We start from the raw sequence: 18,045 nt of genomic DNA on the forward strand, positions 1-18,045 counted from the left end.
GGTCAAAACACGGTGACCTCTGCCTCTGCAAAGGGGGCAACCCAACAGTCCCCTTCTGCTAGGAAAAGATTATTAGGACTGAACTCCCCCTGCAGTGTCTCACGATATATTCCCAGAGCAGCCCTTTAAACTAGGTTCCTGCATAGTCTGGCCCTGTCAACCTAGGAGAGGGAGGGTCTAGCATAGGAAGCAGGAGGAGGAGCAAGGGTGCACTTAGAGTTGCTTGGACACTCCCTCTGTGCACTTAGCTGCTCATTTGCATATAGATTAAAAAGTAATTTTTTTTCCAGAATGAAGGATCACTAAGTGAAGGGTATCATTACATTGAGCTGAGCTTGACCTACAAGGCATTGGGCCTGGTTTATCAGTGAATTTCCTGCTGACAGATTCCCTTTGAAAGGGTTTTCCGAGATTTCCATATTGATGGCCTATCCTCGGGATCGGTCATCAATAGGAGATCGGCGAGGGTCCAACTCCCAGGTCTCCCGATGATCAGCTGATCGTCAGAGCGCTATGGTCTCTTCTCAGCTCGCCGTACATTGTATAGTGGCTATGTTTGGTATCGCAGCTCACTTAAATAGGACACATAGGCCACGTGACTTATGAAAATGACGTCATGCGGTCTAGGAAGTGGCCGCAGCGCTCACAGAAGAGCCGCGGCCTCTCTTCATACAGTGTCAGACCACCCTCTGATCTGATACTGATAACCTATTGCGAGGAATACGGCATCAATATAAAAATCCTGGAAAACTCTTTTAAGCCAATCTGCCTTAGGAGCTTCCAACCTTATTGGGGGCCATATTTGTCGTATGAATCCTGACCGTACCCGGCAGACACCATAGACTTACAACGGGGTCTGTCGGACCGCCTCTGTACCGTTCATGGTCTTGATGGCAAGAATAATTCTGCATATCAATGAAGCCTTGAACTCAGGTGTGAACACAGCCCTATATATAATAGCTAAGTTCTAACTTACAGGAACATTAGCCCCTAGAAAAGGTGCAAATACCAAAAATTAAATAATAATACAACCATAACACACGCGGGCAGGTGCCTGGGACAACAGACTTGGATAGGAAGTCGCCGTTTTACGCTGACGAAGCAAACCACGCGCAGTGTTTGTGTGCTTTCATCCTGCCTTGACCTCGCTTACCAGGACAAGCGTTGTAAAGACAGGACACCCTGTCCAGAGGTACAGAGACCCTGACAGCGGCCAATTGAACTTTTCACCTACATACAGGCCAATGAGGGTAAACGTGTTTTTCTCTCCGGCATAGGGGCGGCGAAATCCAGTGCACAGTCCACGGAGTCACTAGGATCTAGCAAACTCACAGGGCGAGTTCTTTGGAAAATTCTTGTCTGCGTCTGTGGTGCGTGGGCAACCTTGCACTTTAAGGAGTTTAACAGACAACCTGCCATCTGTTTCCCTCTCGGCAAAAAATAAATAAAAAAAATAGGCAGAAACGACGTCATGGTTTAAGTCCAAGATGATTCTGCATTTATAATGGCCCAAAGAGAATAATAAAAGGCTGCGCATGCTCACACGACCATGGAGACAGAGGATGACCGCTCCCTACAGCGCGCGTACATCCTTTGGGCTCATGCATGCACGCATATTATAAGGGTCTATCAGGCACACACCAAAGTCACCCAGACGAGAAGATATTTGGACTGCGCGCCAAAAACTCTCTCTAGAAAAAGTGCAGCCTGTCAATCAAAGTGGTGAGGGTGCGGTGTAAGGGTAACGCCCCCTTTGCTCCTAGTGGCTCATTTGCATATAATAAAAAAATAATTTTTCACAGCAATGCGGGCACATATGAACATGGGACCAACACAGATGTCTTCAGCTGCCAAGTGCACATGTAACAGGTCAGCCGGTGTCATAGGTACAAATCTGCTGACAGACGCCCTTTAAAGGCCAAGTCCACCTTCACAATCATTTTTATTGTTCCAGTTCAATAAAAATTGAAAAAATAATAATAATAAAAAACTAAAAACTTTGCAAACAGACTCCATTAATAATTTTCTACAAAAACAAAAAACAAACCTTGTGTGGTCGGATTATCACACAACAGTAGCAAATAGTAATAGGACAGTGAGAATGCTACCGCTCCGGATCAGGGACCGAATGGACTAAATCCCAACGGTCAACTGTGTGCTTGAATTTCAGTGTAATACGGTATGTCACTCCTCACATCCATGGCGATAGAAGTGCATCAGTCTGCTTACAGGGCAAATTCGTGGTTTATTACAAGTCTTGAGGCTTTCTCAAGCCGATATACCCTGAAAAACCCTTGTGCGAATCTCTTCAAATCTGTCCTTTCTTTATTAGATATGATGTGAGGCTCCATGATCCGAACCCCCACCAAAGCAGCGTCAATGCCACTGGTATGTGACAACTGGTGTTGAGCCAATCGAAGTGTCCGAAGTGGACTTCGACCCGAATTTCAGGTAAAATTCGATTCGCCATGAAGCCAAAAATTTCCTCATGCTTCGTGGTAACGAATAGATTTTCCCTGAAATAAGGGTAAAAAAAATTTACATAAAAATCAAACCTCATCCGTTTGATCGCGAAGAGCCGGCCACCGACATCTTGTTAGAAGATTCTGCACAAAATCTCGTGCGCGGTAACGTTTGGCGTCACTGCGTCGGGTGATGTGATGACGTCATCACGTTCCGCGGGAGATTTCGTGCTGGATCTTCAATCAAGATGGAGGCAGCGGCAGGCTCTTGGCGATCAAAGGGATGAGGTATGATTTATTTATTTATTGTAGACCTTATTATTAATGTCAGATGCCGTGATCAGCAATGAACACGGCATCTGAGGGGTACAATGACGGGGGGCGGTGCAACCGTCGTTCTCCATCATTGCACCCAGAAATGTTCTTCATGATGAAGTAATTCTTCACAAAGTGGATTTTTTTTTATTCGGTGAAGCCAAATTTTCAAGATCGGAGCTTAACACTAGTGATGATGTACGAAGACTCAATTCTACCCCTGGTCATCTTCTCAGTCCAAAGCTTCGGCCAATTCCTTCTTTATATTCACATCCTGACCCTTGATACGTCTATACTGAAATCCATGTGTGAAGAGAATCCCTTGAAAAATGAATCCCCCCACTAGATCTGTCCGGCCCACCCTCACAGCTTTTAGAAAAATCCTCCTACAATGTAATATTTTTTACAATCTTCTCTCTTGTCGGCTCATGTTTGTGCTGATTTTGCAGACTACAAATTGCTGCCCGTCAGCTATATCATATCCCCCAGAGCCACACTCCTGTGATAATCCCTTGTGTCGCTTCCCCCCGCCAAGTACTCTTCGTACGCTTCTGCAGGCCACTTTAAAGCCCCCCCTCTCCTTATACTCCAGATTGGGCAGCCCACAGCTACAGATCCGAGTTTCTGCAGAGCAGTGGGAAACGCGTCGTGCCTCTCCAGTCCCCGGATCATAACTCCTCTTCATTCCTTCATAACATGCAACGTTTCTTCTCATTCCAAGAAGGAGCTTCTGGCTGTGGAAGGTCAATTAGCAGAACTGTTGACTGCCCGCTATGAGAACTGCTGACCCCGCAGCTTGACTGCAGAGATTATTACAAGATATAAATGTTATACTGTCTAAAAAACCCAAAGACACATTATTTGTGAGCAGGGGTGCACTTAGGCCTCTTTCACACGGGTGAGTATTCCGCACAGATGCGATGCGCGAGTTGAATGTATTGCACCCGCACTAAATCCCGACCCATTCATTTCTATGGGGCTGTTCACATGAGCGGTGATTTTCACGCATCACTTGTGCGTTGCGTGAAAATCGCAGCATGCTCTATATTCTGCGTTTTTCACGTAACACAGGCCCCATAGAAATGAATGGGGTTGCGTGAAAATCGCAAGCATCCGCAAACAAGCGCGGATGCGGTGCGATTTTCACGCACGATTGCTAGGTGACGATCGGGATGGAGACCCGATCATTATTATTTTCCCTTAATACATGGTTATAAGGGAGAATAATAGCATTCTGAATACAGAATGCATAGTAAAATAGCGCTGGAGGGGTTAAAAAAATAAATAAAAAATAATTCAACTCACCTTAATCCACTTGATCGCGCAGCCGGCATCTCCTTCTGTCTTCATCTTAGCCTTGTGCAGGAACAGGACCTGTGGTGACGTAACTTCGGTCATCACATGGTACATCACATGATCCATCACCATGGTAAAAGATCATGTGATGGATCATGTGATGACCGGAGTGATGTCACCACAGGTCCTGTTCCTACACAGCTAAGATGAAGACAGAAGGAGATGCCGGGCTGCGCAATCAAGTGGATGAAGGGGAGTTAAATTATTTATTTATTTATTTTAACCCCTCCAGCGCTATTTTACTATGCATTCTGTATTCAGAATGCTATTATTTTCCCTTATAACCATGTTATAAGGGAAAATAATACAATCTACAGAACACCGATCCCAAGCCCGAACTTCTGTGAAGAAGTTCGGGTTTGGGTACCAAACATGCGCGATTTTTCTCACGTGATTGCAAAACGCATTACAATGTTTTGCACTCGCGCTGAAAAATCGTGCGTGTTCCCGCAACGCACCCGCACATTTTTCCGCAACGCCTGTGTGAAAGAGGCCTTAGCCTTTCCGCTGCCTGAGGCAAAAACTGAAACGGCGCCCCTCCCCATGGCGAATTTCTTAACCTAACCCCTTCCCTTCAGCACATGGCCCTTGCGCTGCCCCCCCTTTCCCCCCTACCTGGTGCTGTCCGAGGCGATCGCCTCACCTGGCCTCACTGCTGGTTCGTCCCTGTTTGTGAGTACAGTTAAAGGGAGTTTGTCACCAAGAACTTGACTGATAAACCAGGCACAGTGCCTTGTAGAACTAGCTCAGCAGAATGTAATTAGACCTTTCACATAGCGATTTGCAGCTTTATTTAGTAGAAAAAGTACTTTTAATCCATATGCAAATGAGCAGTTAAGTGCACTGAGGGCAGGCCCTTACTCCTCCTGCTTCTTCTGCCAAACCCTCACTCTCTCCTTTATGGACAAAGAGGTTCCTGTAGTCATTTCACTTGGCCCTGTCAATCAAGGCGAGGGAGGGGTTGGAAGAGGAAGCAGGAGGTGCAAGGGTGCACAGAGTGGTTTGTGCCAGCCGTGGTGCACTTAACTGCTCATTTGCATATGGGATTAAAACTATAAGTTTTTCAGCAGAATAAAGAAACAGATCGCTAAGTGAAAGATATCATTACATTCAACTGAGCTAGCCCTACAGGACATTGAGCCGGTGCAGTAGCCCAGAGCAGGAGGCATCTGCATATGGTTTGTTATATGATATGCGGTTATGTATTGTCATGTTACGTATGGCACTTTCTTCTTAGGTCCAAAAAGCTACAGAGACTCACCGATCTCTGCATCATCTACAGAATGGGAGAAAGGCGTAAGATGAAGGAGAGAACTAGAGAACTTAAGGAGTTTGCATGGCTAAGCATTGGAGTCAGTAAGGTAACCATCTCCCTAACTGCATAGAGATCTGTATTAATGAGGCTATGACATACATCTCGCTACATCTCTATAGGCTGCCCTTATAAATACATTTTATAGGTGGTGTCAGAACTTGTAATGTAACTCCCTCAGGAACCCCCCATTTATTCTTATGTAATGTCTGAACACCGCAGGCAATGAAAATACACTGCAATGGAAATATCCCACATCATGTATACGAGCCATTTAAGAAGCACGTATAGTTGGATAATTTCCCGTACGTCGAGAAGAAATAAATATCAGACGTGTACCATTTGGGTGCGTGAAGATAAAGTATTAATGTAAATTCCTGCCAGTGGACATGTTGGATAGAAGGGGCCTTATGTGCGGAGCATTTTATGGCCATTTGTAGAAGGGACTACACTGTGGGCACTGCTATGTGATTTAATAGTCATCGTTATGCAGCAGGCATAATTTGTATGGTAATTTAGGGTACTGATGAACACCGTGCTGGCACTGCTATTTGGCCTACACTACAGTATGCTGCGGTGTCAAAGGACTGTTTAGATGTCGCCAGAATTATAGTTATTTCCAAAGTGTAGATGCCATCACTAGGGCAGGCCAATCAGAAAACACAGCATTAAAAGGAGTCTGTCAGCAGTTTAGCATGGTCAGAACTGCTGACAGACTCCTTTTAATGCTACATTTTCTAGCACTTATTACATACTGGGAAGAGCAGCACAAACCTACCTTTTGTGTAGCTTTTCTCATCAGGAGTAGTGGGAATATGAAGTTTTATTCTGCCAGGTTCTGCTCCCGCAAGTCCTGCGGGACCTCACACTGTGGATTTCTCTCTACGCTGAACTGCTTCACACCCCCTCCCCTCTGTAACATCCAACCAGGAGAGGGGAGGAGCTGTGAAGCAGCTCAATGTAGAGAACACTTCACAGTGAAGCTCCACCTCCTGGGCACTTGCAACAGAGTAGAATTTGGCAGAACAAAACTTCATATTCTCACTACTCCTAATGAGAAAAGCTTCCGCAGCTGAGCATGGTCAAAAAAGCTGACAGACCCCCTTCCAAAATCATAAACGGGGTTGGTTTTAGACAAAAGGGGTGGGTATTTGTGGGTGACATGTGACTATGACTGATTGTTTGTTCAAACCCTTCCCAAAATTGCCCTGTGAAATTAAAAGTAAATAAAGCCAATATATGCAAATTAGCTCTCTAGAAGAAAGAAATGCTTCCCTCTAGCGCCGCTTATAGGTATATTCTCTATAAGTTAATGTCTGACCCATTAAAAGGGTTATTTAGGCATTTTATATTGATTACCTACTATCTAGCAGAAATAATAGAGGTATAGCACAACATACAGTTAAAAGAACAGAATTGTTATTACATGAGGAATGCAAGTAGTTACTAAAACAGGCATGCAAGTCACACTCTTCATGCAATATGCCAAATATAAAAATAAAGTATTAGAATATTTAGAGCCATGAATCCAGTCTATAGGATCCTGAGGTGTAAGGACAATCCGAGGCACAGGCCGAGGCACCGCAATCCTGAACTGCGTAGCTAGGCAGCCAGTATACATCAGGCAGGCAGGCGGCGGCCCTCCTGTTTACATTCTGTTCCCTTGTATTCACACTGAATAAAATCCCTGTCTCTTTGATATGTAGACGACAGAACATAACAAATATCCAATGGCCCGACATTCTCGGGGTCATTCAGGGATTTCTTAGCAGATAATGCAGTGCAAGAAGGAACCGGGGCTGAAGTACAACTGCCCATTATCCTCTTTTCCACGGAAAACAAATTCATGACAGACTAGACGTCCTCAATTCACAGTTTTTTCTTCCAACTGTGCAAAAATCTTAGTAGAAATTTTCCGTGACATGTGAATGGGGTTGCGCAGGTTTGTCGCGAATTCCATGGCAAATCCGCATTTTTTATAACATGTGAATGGCAAAAAAATCGGGACATTTAAAGGCTATGTACACCTTTGGGGGCATTTTTTTTATTTATTATTGCATGGTACATATTTTGAGCTAAAAATCATTTTTTCCCATTGGTCTTTATTAAAGATATGGAATGCTTTTTTTCTGTACAGAGCTGACATGCTCTACTAGCTTCCTGTGGATTTCCTGTCGTGTCCGTCATTTGGGGAGCAGAAGGACTCCTTATCTCTGCTCTCTGACATTATAACACTCATTACAGCTCAGTTCTCATGTTACTGATAAGAATGTGGCTTAAAGGGAACCTGTCACCGGGATTTTGGGTATAGAGGGTTGCTAGATGGCCGCTAGCACATCCGCAATACCCAGTCCCCATAGCTCTGTGTGCTTTTATTGTGTAAAAAAAACCTATTTGATATATATGCAAATTAACCTGAGATGAGTCCTGTCCCTGACTCATCTCACATACAGGACTCATCTCAGGTTAATTTGCATATGTATCAAATCAGGGTTTTTTTACACAATAAAAGCACACAGAGCTATGGGGACTGGGTATTGCGGATGTGCTAGCGGCCATCTAGCAACCCATGTCCTCAGCTCTATACCCAAAATCCAGGTGACAGGTTCCCTTTAAATAAGTGTTTATTACCTCTCAGTAGTTTAGAGATAAAGGTTATTAGATGAGGGCACAAAGTGAAAGTGAAAGTACCAGTCACAAAGTTAGAAAAACCCCTATTGCGGTCCAGTTGCCATGACTGTCCTGGCAAAATTGGGACCGATGGGTTCACAGTTAGAAAAACACGGTCTGCTTTTTTCCAGAAAAATTTCCAGAAACAGCGCCTTCTCTTGTCCACGGAATGTGTCTGGTATTACAGCTCCGGCCCACAGACGTAAAAGGGGGTGAACGGTAATTTCTGCAAGAAAATGCACTTCATTTCTAGTCCAGGATATTGCCTTTCAGCTCGTTTCACGGACAGTATTTTGTTTGGTGTGCATTGTGTTTTGGCCAAAAATGCTGCAACTAGTTTTACGTTAAAAGGGTTGTCCAGAACTTTAAAACGGATGACCTATCCTGGTAAATGGGGGCTAAGCTGCAGTAACCAGGCACGGCCACTACACTGTGTATGGAGCTTATGCAGGAGTTGAACCCTGCTGATCTGACACAGGTGACCTATTCCAGTGAGATTTCCTAGATGGGGAAAAAAGGGTGTGTGATGGTACCATGATTGTCCACTCAAATACTTACCCAAGGCCTTACAAATTTTGTCTTGCCAGTACAACAATAAATGACCATACTCAAAGTGTGGACAGGGGGTTGGCAGCACAATGAAGGTGGTCCCAGGTATGGTAACAAGCAGCTCACCTCGGGGGGACCCCTAATTTAACCGCGCAGCTGATGCGTCTTGTAATGACCCCACCTTTACCTACAGACCTCCCCAGCAATCTCTGCCTCATCACCTGCCATTATCCCCAAGAGCACTCCTCTAGGTTTGGAGGTCCCTTAGCAGTGAAGGGCAATCGGATGCCATTTAAGTTTTGACATGAAACTAGAAGGGCCACCTGTCTTGACCCCCTATTCACATGCACACTTAGCACGGCTCGGCTGAGTGTGCATGTGTTCTCCATAGAGAGTAGAGTATGCCTCTGCCTGACACCACTGATGCCAGCTTATCTCCCCAAGAACAAAAGGATTGGGCATGTTGAAATCCAAGTGCCCGATGCTTCCCTCCTGCTGTCAGAGCAGAGATGGGACAGCCCCATTCATGTTCGATGTTTCAATAATCTCTGAAATCGTTGGGTTTGGTCGACATACATAAAAAAAGTATGGTCACTCTGGAAGACCCGGCCCAGTCTTGCCCCATCTCCCGTCGCTGTGAGATACAGAAGAGGTACCCAGGGTGACCAGTTGAGTGTCGTGCGGGCTTCCATTCCAATGTCTTGTGTTCATGAGATAACAGCTTTAAAGGGGTTCTCTCTATTGGACAATCCTTCCTGGTTAGAAAGGTTCCTTAATAATAAGCAGATACTAGAAACTGATACTTGAAAGTAGAAGGACCATCTCTCTCCACCCGCTATTCAATTGCATGCTCAGCTTGGCTCAGCTGAGTGTGCATGTATTCTCAATAGAGAGTGGCAGATAAGCAGTAAGGGGGTCATTTATTAAACAGAAATACGCCTTTATTAAGCGTATTTCTGGCTCAATCTGCAACTTTCACCCGCTCGTCGCCAGGTCTAAAAAAGTGGAAGGTGACGGGCCTGCAGGCTTGTCTCATTCATCATTCTCTATGCCCGTTTAAGGCATAGAAAATGGTCTAAATGTAAGACAGCTAGAAGACACAATGTAAGACATTTAGAAGTGGCGGTCGAGCCGCCAAAGTTATGTAGAGACCAGCGTTTAAAATGGCGTTCTTAATAAATGTGCCCCTAAGTATTCAGTTTTCCTGCAGCACCTCAACAGGAGGGTGTAGGCATTACACAATTACCTATGTCAAACAATAAGTTGTCTTTGTAATGAAGGACAGGTCCTCCAAAGCGAGAGAGACACTCTACATAATTACTCTCTATCCTAGCCAAAAGGTGAGTATCCTGAACAGAGGACCTTCCTTCTCCTAAAGGGGTTATCCGAGACTAACAAATGCTCCCCCATATGCCTGGCCCCTTACACTTAATCTACTTACCTGGCTCCTCGCGCCACTTCTGGTCCCCGCGCAGCCACAGCTGCTTCTTCCTGTGCGCGGATGAAAACATCCGGTGTCGGGGGGTTGGGGAGAGCAGCCAATGGCAGGCGATGTTAGGGACAAGCCTCCCTAGCATTGCGGGTGACGCTACGGAGGCTCATCCCAGTCACCGCCTGCCATTGGCTGCTCTCCCCCAACCCACCCGACACCGGATGTTTTCATCCGTGCACAGGGAGAAGCAGCAGCGGCGGTGCGGGGACCAGGAGCAGCGCAGGGAGTCAGGTAAGTAGATTCAGTGTGAGGGGCCCGGTCATATGGGGGACATTTTTTAGTATCTGATAACCCCTGGGCTTATGCAAACGACCGTTGCTGTTTTATAGCCTGCAAACTGCGGATCCGCAAAACTCAGATACCGACCTTGTGCATTCCGGATTTTGCGGAACGGAATAGCTGGCCTATTATAGAACAGTCCTATCCTTGTCCATATTGTGGACAATAACAGGACATGTTCTATTTTTTTGCAGAATGGATATGCGGACATTGCACACCAAGTCATTTCCGTTTTTTTGTGGCCCCATTGAAGTAAAAGGTTCCACATCCGAGCCCTTTAAATGCCATGTTTCCATTTCTGAGCCGTACCACAAACCGGAGAGACGCACACAAAGAGTCTGAGTGCTGTGGGGCGTGAGACTGAGGCCAAACGAGGTAGGGTCATAATTCACACCAGCATTATTAACGTCTGCTAAATTCTGTTGAAAGGCATATGCGCGGAAAAGGAACCACATAGCAAGTACTTGGAGGGGAAGACAAAGCCAAGCAAATGTGAATATACATGAAGAAAGGAAAGAATGTACAGGATTGGAAGGGTGGGGGCATGAGAAATGTAAGAAATGGAGAAACGCCAGCCGTAAAGACAGAAATGTGGTTGAAGCAGGAGATGAGTGGGGTGAAATGCAGATAGGGAGTGGGATCAACATCTCCGGCACTGCGCATTAATATTCAGCTTACATCGAGGTCGTAAATCTTTATGTATTCAGTTTCTATAAGGAGTCGATGGACGTCGTATATCTCGAATTCTCCAAAGCATTTGACCCTGTACCACATAAAAGTTTAGTATATAAAATGAGAATGCTCGGACTGGGAGAAAACGTCTGTATGTGGGTAAGTAACTGGCTCAGTAATAGAAAACAGAGGGTGGTTATTAATGGTAAACACTCAGATTGAGTCACTGTCACTAGTGGGGTACCTCAGGGGTCAGTATTGGTGGCGTCACCATCACTAGTAGGGTACAACATGGGTCAGTATTGGAGGCGTCACCATCACTAGTGGGGTACCACATGGGTCAGCATTGGAGGGGTCATTTTACTAGTGGGGTACCACAGGGGTCAGTATTGGTGGCGTCACCATCACTAGTGGGGTATCACAGGGGTCAGTATTGGAGGGGTCACCATCACTAGTAGGGTACCACATGGGTCAGTATTGGAGGGGTCACCATCACTAGTGGGGTACCACATGGGTCAGTATTGGAGGGGTCACCATCCCTAGTGGGGTACCACAGGGGTCAGTATTGGAGGGGTGGTTGATCCAGGGAGTTATTCTGATGCCCGATTGGAGTCGGATAGGATTTTTTTTGCCTAAAATGAGTAAAATTGGCTTCTACCTCATGAAGTTTTTTTTTTTTGCCTTCCTTTGGATAAACTTGCAGGATAACAGGCTGAACTGGATGGACAGATGTCTTTTTTTCAGCCTTATAAACTATGTATACAGCTTATGGTATGCCCCTTTAAGTCACGGCCGGACATAGTCTCCAAAAGCAAAACAGAACGGATAATAAAGGGACCCCAGCAATAAGGTCACTGAACCCATAGCGTAGGCCTCGGAGTCACAGGACAGAATGATTAATATCAAGAAGCTTTTATTAACTAGAAGGTTTGTTTATGCCTCCATTGCCAGTTTATCTTACCTCCTACTTTGTGTATATTGGCGTAATAAATAAAGTTTATACAAAAATAGTAGGAGGTGGATGTTGCATGTACTTAGATTACACAACACTTCAATTAATATGAAAAAAATCATCACATATTTTTGCCCATAGGTGTCAGTTTGTGCACTTGTGATCTTCACTGTGTAAGCCCAAATGTTCAATCGGCGCAAAGCGAACGGCCATATTTTTTGAGAGGTGGTCACTTCCTGTCACCACACTGTTCTTGCTAAAGAGGGTTGTTCAATAGGAGGGAAGAAGGGCGACAGTGAGTACAGACCAGCAAGCCAGACTCAGAATAGGGTTGTCAGCTCTCGATATACAGGTGGCCATGTCTGGGAGACTTCCAAAAATGGGATTTTGGGATCTCATCTAACATTGAGGACATATTCTCTCAAATATGTCACAAAACCCCTTAATGCTGTACTACAATATCAAGATGGCGTCTCTCTGAGCTCATCCAGCCTGGATGCACCAGTCAGAAGTATGGAAACAGCCGAGTGAAGTGTGCTATGCCTTTTCCGTAGTGCTCCGTAGCACATCCTACTTGGCTGTTGATGTAGTTCCAACCACTTCTGGATGATGAAAAAACGATGGATTCCAGCTCTTCTTAATAAAAATGCTTTATTCGACTTCCATAAAATCCGACATCAAATAGGACACTTTGCTGTGATGCATTTCGGGCTATAACATCTTAGCCCTTCATCAAGACAAACAAGTCAACTTAAAAACCTCTATTTTATACACAGGCAAAAGACATGCCCATTTGATTGAATAATCCCCATCACCTGGAATCAGCACCTGGTGGCTAGTCGAATTTTGACAGAGGGGAAATTCAGTCAAGTGGGGTTGTGGGGTTTTCTAAGTCATGTTTTCTATTAAACCCCTTAGGTATACATGTTCCACTTCTGGATGATGCAACCAGGCCGGAGGAGATCAAAGGCCCTATTCCAGAGACAGATGTGGAAGCCAGAGGTGGGAGCTGCATCTCTGTGGAAGTGGTGGCCACAGGTGTGGACCCACCTGCCACTCCCCTCTTCTTCTTGAAGGGCCTGGCCTTTGGGGTAGCTCTGTTCCTCCATGCAGGCTGCAGTTGGCTTGCTGGGATAGCCACTCTCTGCCCACAGGACGCACCGTAGTTTTTACCAGCCAATGGCTGGCAACCTTGGGGTACTTTAGGCACCTTCCCCTATGGAAAAATGCTTGAGCAATAGCTTCCTAGTTTTCTAGTGTCCTGTTAGGTGTGCTAATATTCGTTTGTCTGCCTGTGTACTGACTTCTGTCTGTTTTCCAGATTTGATCTTTTGGTTCCTGTCCTGACCCCCACCTGATGTCTGTACTGACCATGATCTCAGACTGTTTCTCAGGTTGCACATATTCTGCTTGCCCTGACCTCAGTCTATCCCTGACTAGATTTTGCCTGACTACATGGTGCTCTGCACCGGTGTCCCTTGACCCCTGTGGGTCAGCTGTCAAACAAACAGAGACTACTCCAGGAGGAAGGCGTCCTGGTGGTTTCCCTTGCAGGGAAGTCCAGATGCCCTCACATGGGTTAAAGGGTGAAAACTAGTGGACTGCCAGGATAACACCCTTAGGAGTAGCCAAAGTCAAATCTGTTTGGGTGACATAGTGGTTCCACACCCACTGAAGAACAATCTCTCAGACATTTACGGCATATCCTGTGGATATACCATAAATGTGGTGAGGTGGGAATACCCCTTTAAACACAGTTATTAAGAGGCCAGTAAGAATAACAACTCATATGAAGAAATGTAGCTGCTGACATAGGCCAGCTGTAGGATGGTATGTTCACAGGTCCCTGAGGGCATCATCACTGCACTTACATAATGTGCGGTATTACACAATACATTATAAGTTGGACCGACATATAATTTTTTTCAAGTATTTTTTAAATCTACAATATTGGCTTATGTCCATTACATTCTGAAATAACACCAGTACAAAACAAAACGCGTTTCATGCCATCCACAGTGAACTAGCAGCTGAAAAATAGAAATTATTATCACGCCATACTTATTTAAAAATGAACAGTGTGACGTCACCCGCAACTATGGTAGGGTGTCGGTGTGTGTACAAATGTGCGGACTGTATAAAATCATCTCCATGACAGTTATTAAAAACAGGAAGCTAAAGAGAACAACAGGATGAGAGTGGGGGGTGCACCTAAATCTGAGGAATTAGATAAAACAGGAGTTTTGGAGGAAGGTAAAGCCGGGTTATACGTGAGGAAGAAATGACAGGAAGGGAGAGAATGCAGACCGTGGAGGAGAACACTGATATTACAGACTCATGAAACGGGACAAGGGCGGTAGGAAACTAAGGGTTATTAGCGGGGCAGGGCGAAACATTCACAAGTTGCTTGATATTGTGTAAGGTTATCGGCTAGGGAGGTTCATCCCAAACCACAAAAATAAAGACATACAAAAAAAAATATCTGAAAAATTATTCTTCATTTTACTCTGTACTCCCTATGAGTTACTAGGCAAGGGGTCGGAAACCTTTTTTGTATGGTGTGCCAAATAAAATAAAAATTACAGGAAAGTCATAATCAAAGCCGAATAATCAGTGTAAATTACCATTCTGTGTAACCCATGTCCCTGACTTTCTTTGCAAAGGTTGTGGTTCATAGGAGGTGACTTTTAGGTCTCTCTGGCAGTCACATGTAGGCTCGCTATCCTCCAACACCACCCAAAGTTGTGAGAATCTTGCTCACCATCATTCACATGCAGGCTGGCTATCCTCCAACACCACCTAAAGTTGTCAGAAGCTTGCTCCCCAGCAGTCACATGCAGGCTGGGTATCCCCCCCCACCCCCCAAATTGCTCACCCCATTACCCCCAGCAGTCACATGTAGGCTCACTATCCTTCCACCCAACAAATTTGTCAGAATCTTCCTCCACATTGTCCCCCTATCCCCCAGCGATCACATCACATCACGAGTCACCACCCTACACTCAACCCCAAAGAAGTCAGAATGCCTCCCCTATTCCCCAAGCTCTCCATCAACATTCCACCTCCCCGCCTCCAGCACACCATCCCCTGCTGTCACCTATTGACTGAACTAGGGGCAGACCTAAGTTCATCACCTTGCTTCCTACAGAGGCAGATACATACACAGCTATACTGGGTTATAATACATGAAATAGCATTAAATAACAATAACAAGTATTTCACTTTTTAGAGCAGCATTTTGTCCTTCGGGGATGCTCTTCCTACAATAACTGAGGACAACCCTAGTCAACCATTATGACGGCAATGGAAAGTGGTCTTAATGAAGTTGTGCTACAAATATAAATCTATACCTCCCAACATATATCGCTGTTGTATCATTTTCCCCAAATACCCACATTTATCAAAACTGCCTTATTCTAAAGTTACTAGCCTGTGGGAAATCTGCTTTGATATTCAATTGCTGTAGGTTACGTCCTGCATTGAAGCCTTGAAATGTAGGAAGTACAAGCATCATTGGTAAGAACAAGGGCCATGGTTAATGTCACATTTCCTGCTGATGCCATCTTGTCATCTCATTGCCCTAAAGCATGATGGGACAGCAGACACATGACAAACCAGGATTCAAGCATGGGGGATAGGAGAAAACTGCAAATGAGGTAAGTCAAATCAAATGAAAAGTGTTTTTTGGTTTTTTTAAGGAGGAATGGGAATTGAGGAGAATAAACGTTAGAGTGAAAAGCAATTTATGGTACAAACCCTTTAAGGTGTTTGCCAGGTTCAGAATACTGCTAACCTATCCTTAACATCAGATATCTGGGGGACAGAGTGTTTGAATAGGCCACGACACTGTGCAGGATATTGCAGCTTTGCCCCAAGTTGCAATAACCTGCACTGCTGCTATGAAGTAGACAGCATGGGGGTGTTGCATTAGAGGTAGGCCATCATGTGGCCCCATGGCAAACTGACCAAGGATCACAACGCATTCTCAACTCCTTTCTTGATGAGATGACAAACCCAACCTGATGCCAGCTAAAACCGGAGGTTGCATAAGAAATACCAAATAAGAACCACGTATTACAACTGACCTGAAGAACGTGTTCGGTTCCTTGAGCTCACGCGGAGATCTACCTTCAAGTTGGCCAAATCCTCTTCATCCAAAGCAATATCACCCCAGAAAGCAACTAGAAGAGAGGAAAAACAGAAATTAGTGGGCATGCTCAACCGTACTTTTGGAAAAGGTTCTTACTGGTTTTTGCTGAAGTTATAATTGACCGCAACTTTCACTCTCCACAGCTGTAAGTGAATGGAGACCTTGACCTTTTTGAGTTGAACCAAGGCAGGTCCCATCATGAGGTGTGGGTCACACAACTTCTTTACGAAGTAGCCCTTTCTTTACCTCTTACCTTGTGGAATAAGGCTAGAATAAACCAATGATTACTCCACTGGCACTCTGGAGGTTGCCAGACATGGATGACCCATTGCGGCAGGCTCCAATACACAGACTCACTTGCCCTAGGTAGGACTGGATGACAGCACCTGCTCCAATGCAATGATGCTATCTCCAGAAGGATATAGATACTCTAGAGAGAGTTCAGAGAAGAGCTACTAAACTAGTACATGGATTGCAGGATAAAACTTACCAGGAAAGGTTAAAGGACCCTAACATGTATAGCTTGGAAGAAAGACGAGACAGAGGGGATATGATAGAAACTTTTAAATACATAAAGGGAATCAACTCTGTAAAGGAGGAGAGAATATTTAAAAGAAGAAAAACTACCACAAGAGGACACAGTTTTAAATTAGAGAGGCAAAGGTTTAAAAGTAATATAAGGAAGTATTACTTTACTGAGAGAGTAGTGGATGCATGGAATAGCCTTCCTGCAGAAGTGGTAGCTGCAAATACAGTGAAGGAGTTTAAGCATGCATGGGATAGGCATAAGGCTATCCTTCATATAAGATAGGGCCAGGGACTATTCATAGGATTCAGATATATTGGGCAGACTAGATGGGCCAAATGGTTCTTATCTGCCGACACATTCTATGTTTCTATGCTCTTCTCTCCACCTGGAAGGGGCAAGAAGACATGGAGGATAAGTTGGAGGGCCCTGTCCTTGCCTGGTGGGAGGAGGATCATCTCATGGTCAGGTGCTGTAATGGAGACTGAACAAAAACTTCTAGAGGCCAATGTTACTTTTTAGTGGTCCAAGAATAATAACATTCATAGAAAATGTGATGGAAAACAACATAAAAAGTGAGCTTCAAGATCCTAGGGGCATGGAACCTAGGATTCATGCTGCACTATTCTGCAACAGTCTATGGGGGATGGATATCGTGAAATAAATTGCGACTAAAACAAGGTTTTCATTTATGTTTACAAAAATGTGGTTAACCGGGCAGTAAGAATGATAATGTATGGTTTTAAGACACACCACCAGGCAACCCAATGGACTCCATTATAAGCCAATGGGCTCTGTTGGGTGCCGGTGATATCCATCATACCATGGATCCTGGATGCAGCAATGAACAGAGACTGGAGTCCTTAGAAGCAGGCCAGTCCGACCCTGCTTAGAAGCCTCCTTCCCCATCTTTACCCTTAAGGTGGCTGTACATAAGAATATTAATAGATGAACAGCAGTTGAACCAGTCAATTTCAGCAGGACCAGTTGACCATCTGACATGTATAGTCACGTCCAGACACTGCCAACACAGCAGATGTCATGGGCAAGGATCAAGTGTGTTGGATTTCCTTTGTTATAAAAGAGATATATATATCGCTTGAAAAAGGTTCTAGTGCAGAGCCGAAACGTTGCACCACCTGGGTGAATAAAGGTTCACTTGTACTTTTCTCTGGAGTGCCGCCCATTTTTCTGGACTATATATATATATATATATATATATATATATATATATACACACACACACACACACGTTAAAACACATGTCTATTTGGTCCAACCAGGCTTACATTTGTATGGGTGGAGGGTCA

At 44.7% G+C, this 18,045-nt stretch overlaps 1 protein-coding gene across 1 annotated transcript in view; it reads right to left on the reverse strand.

The window, feature by feature from the left end:
• BMP1 (bone morphogenetic protein 1) overlaps positions 1–18,045 on the reverse strand; it is a 93,966-nt gene that overhangs the window by 54,015 nt on the left and 21,906 nt on the right. The window contains exon 2 of the mRNA XM_044279025.1: positions 16,145–16,240. Coding sequence (XP_044134960.1) covers positions 16,145–16,240 — 96 coding nt within the window. The remainder of the gene's footprint in view (positions 1–16,144; positions 16,241–18,045) is intronic.

The sequence above is a fragment of the Bufo gargarizans genome, chromosome 2, assembly GCF_014858855.1.
Source record: "Bufo gargarizans isolate SCDJY-AF-19 chromosome 2, ASM1485885v1, whole genome shotgun sequence".
NCBI classification, from domain to species: Eukaryota; Metazoa; Chordata; class Amphibia; order Anura; family Bufonidae; genus Bufo; species Bufo gargarizans.